The sequence below is a fragment of the Limulus polyphemus genome, unplaced genomic scaffold (genome assembly GCF_000517525.1).
Source record: "Limulus polyphemus unplaced genomic scaffold, Limulus_polyphemus-2.1.2 Scaffold1039, whole genome shotgun sequence".
Classification (NCBI taxonomy): Eukaryota; Metazoa; Arthropoda; class Merostomata; order Xiphosura; family Limulidae; genus Limulus; species Limulus polyphemus.
Window position 1 is genome coordinate 141,370 of NW_013666649.1, and position 1,290 is coordinate 142,659.

The following is a 1,290-nucleotide window of genomic DNA, read 5'->3' on the forward strand; positions in this document are numbered from 1 at the left end:
TAAAATTTGTTATTTGTAAACTTAAGTAGTATTTTATTAATCTGTTTTATAATCCATGTAAACCACAAGTGACTGACTTCTTATATAAAACATAAGTTTCAAAACTAGGGGATATTACAGAAATTTATTCTGCATGCTTGAAAGATTACTCTAGCTATGTGACTTTGAACAATACTGGATGACATAAATATCAAAATGGTTTACAAATTATGTAAGTACACCTTGTAGGCTATACTTCATTAGTTCCAAGTTTACAGTTGGAATATCGTGAGATGTTATATTGTGACTTTATTTTAGGCCTGTGTAAGGCGGTAATTAATTCTTTGTGTTATTGTCATTAAGTGTCATACTCGCTTGTAGCTTAGTAACTTGTGTTAGTATTGATGTACATTCTACAAACATTATTACAGTTCCTAAAAATGGTTGTTTAAGCATTGGTTTAAGATCAAAGTTAAACTAAGTTCATCGAACCTATGTATTTAAAGTAAAAGTTTAAGGAGACTATGTGGTAAAATTGTACCTCAATAGGAGTGTGAAACTTTTAGAGCAGCTTATGATTAAAATTAGTATTACCATTAAATAGTCACTGCCAATTTATCGAAACAAAGCCAAATTCACAAAGTAATTAAATAATGTATTTGTACTCCCATGTGTAGGGATCTCTGCACCTCGTGTTTCAGTTGTTGATGGAAGTCCTCTTCCCTTACCAAGGATAGTGAGTGCTTACGTCCATCCAGACTTTGATCATCCTTCTGGTGACCTCACCATTCTGATCATGTCATGGGGACAGTTTATTGACCATGATATGACTCTTGCAGCTCCACCTAGAGGTAAGTCCGAAAACACCTATAAACCTTTATCCTATACTTTGAAAATAACATTTACATATGGTATTTTAACAATACGAATGTGAAGATTTGTATGTTATAACTAACAAAATTAACAACATAAAAAACCTGGTTGGTGTGCTCTCGGTAGGTGGTGTTTGATCTGTTTCTTGTCGTGCATTACCTTTAGTATATATATATATATATAATATTATTGATAAAAGTAATAAACGTAAACATATTGGAAGTATTCTACTTGGTTTGTTTTGAATTTCGCACAAAGCTACTCGGGGACTATATGTGTTAGACGTCTCCAATTTAGCACTAATAGACTAATGGGAAGGAAGCTAGTCAACACCACCCATCGCCAAATCTTGGGCTACTCTTTCACCAACGATGTGATTGATCGTCACATTATAAAGGGCCCGGCATGGCCAGGTGGTTAGGACGCTCGACTCGCAAT

At 34.1% G+C, this 1,290-nt stretch overlaps 1 protein-coding gene across 1 annotated transcript in view; it reads left to right on the top strand.

Moving 5' to 3' along the window:
- Positions 1-1,290, top strand: part of LOC106461823 (chorion peroxidase-like) — a 25,246-nt gene that overhangs the window by 11,104 nt on the left and 12,852 nt on the right. Inside the window, exon 6 of the mRNA XM_022388898.1 lies at positions 657-830. Coding sequence (XP_022244606.1) covers positions 657-830 — 174 coding nt within the window. The remainder of the gene's footprint in view (positions 1-656; positions 831-1,290) is intronic.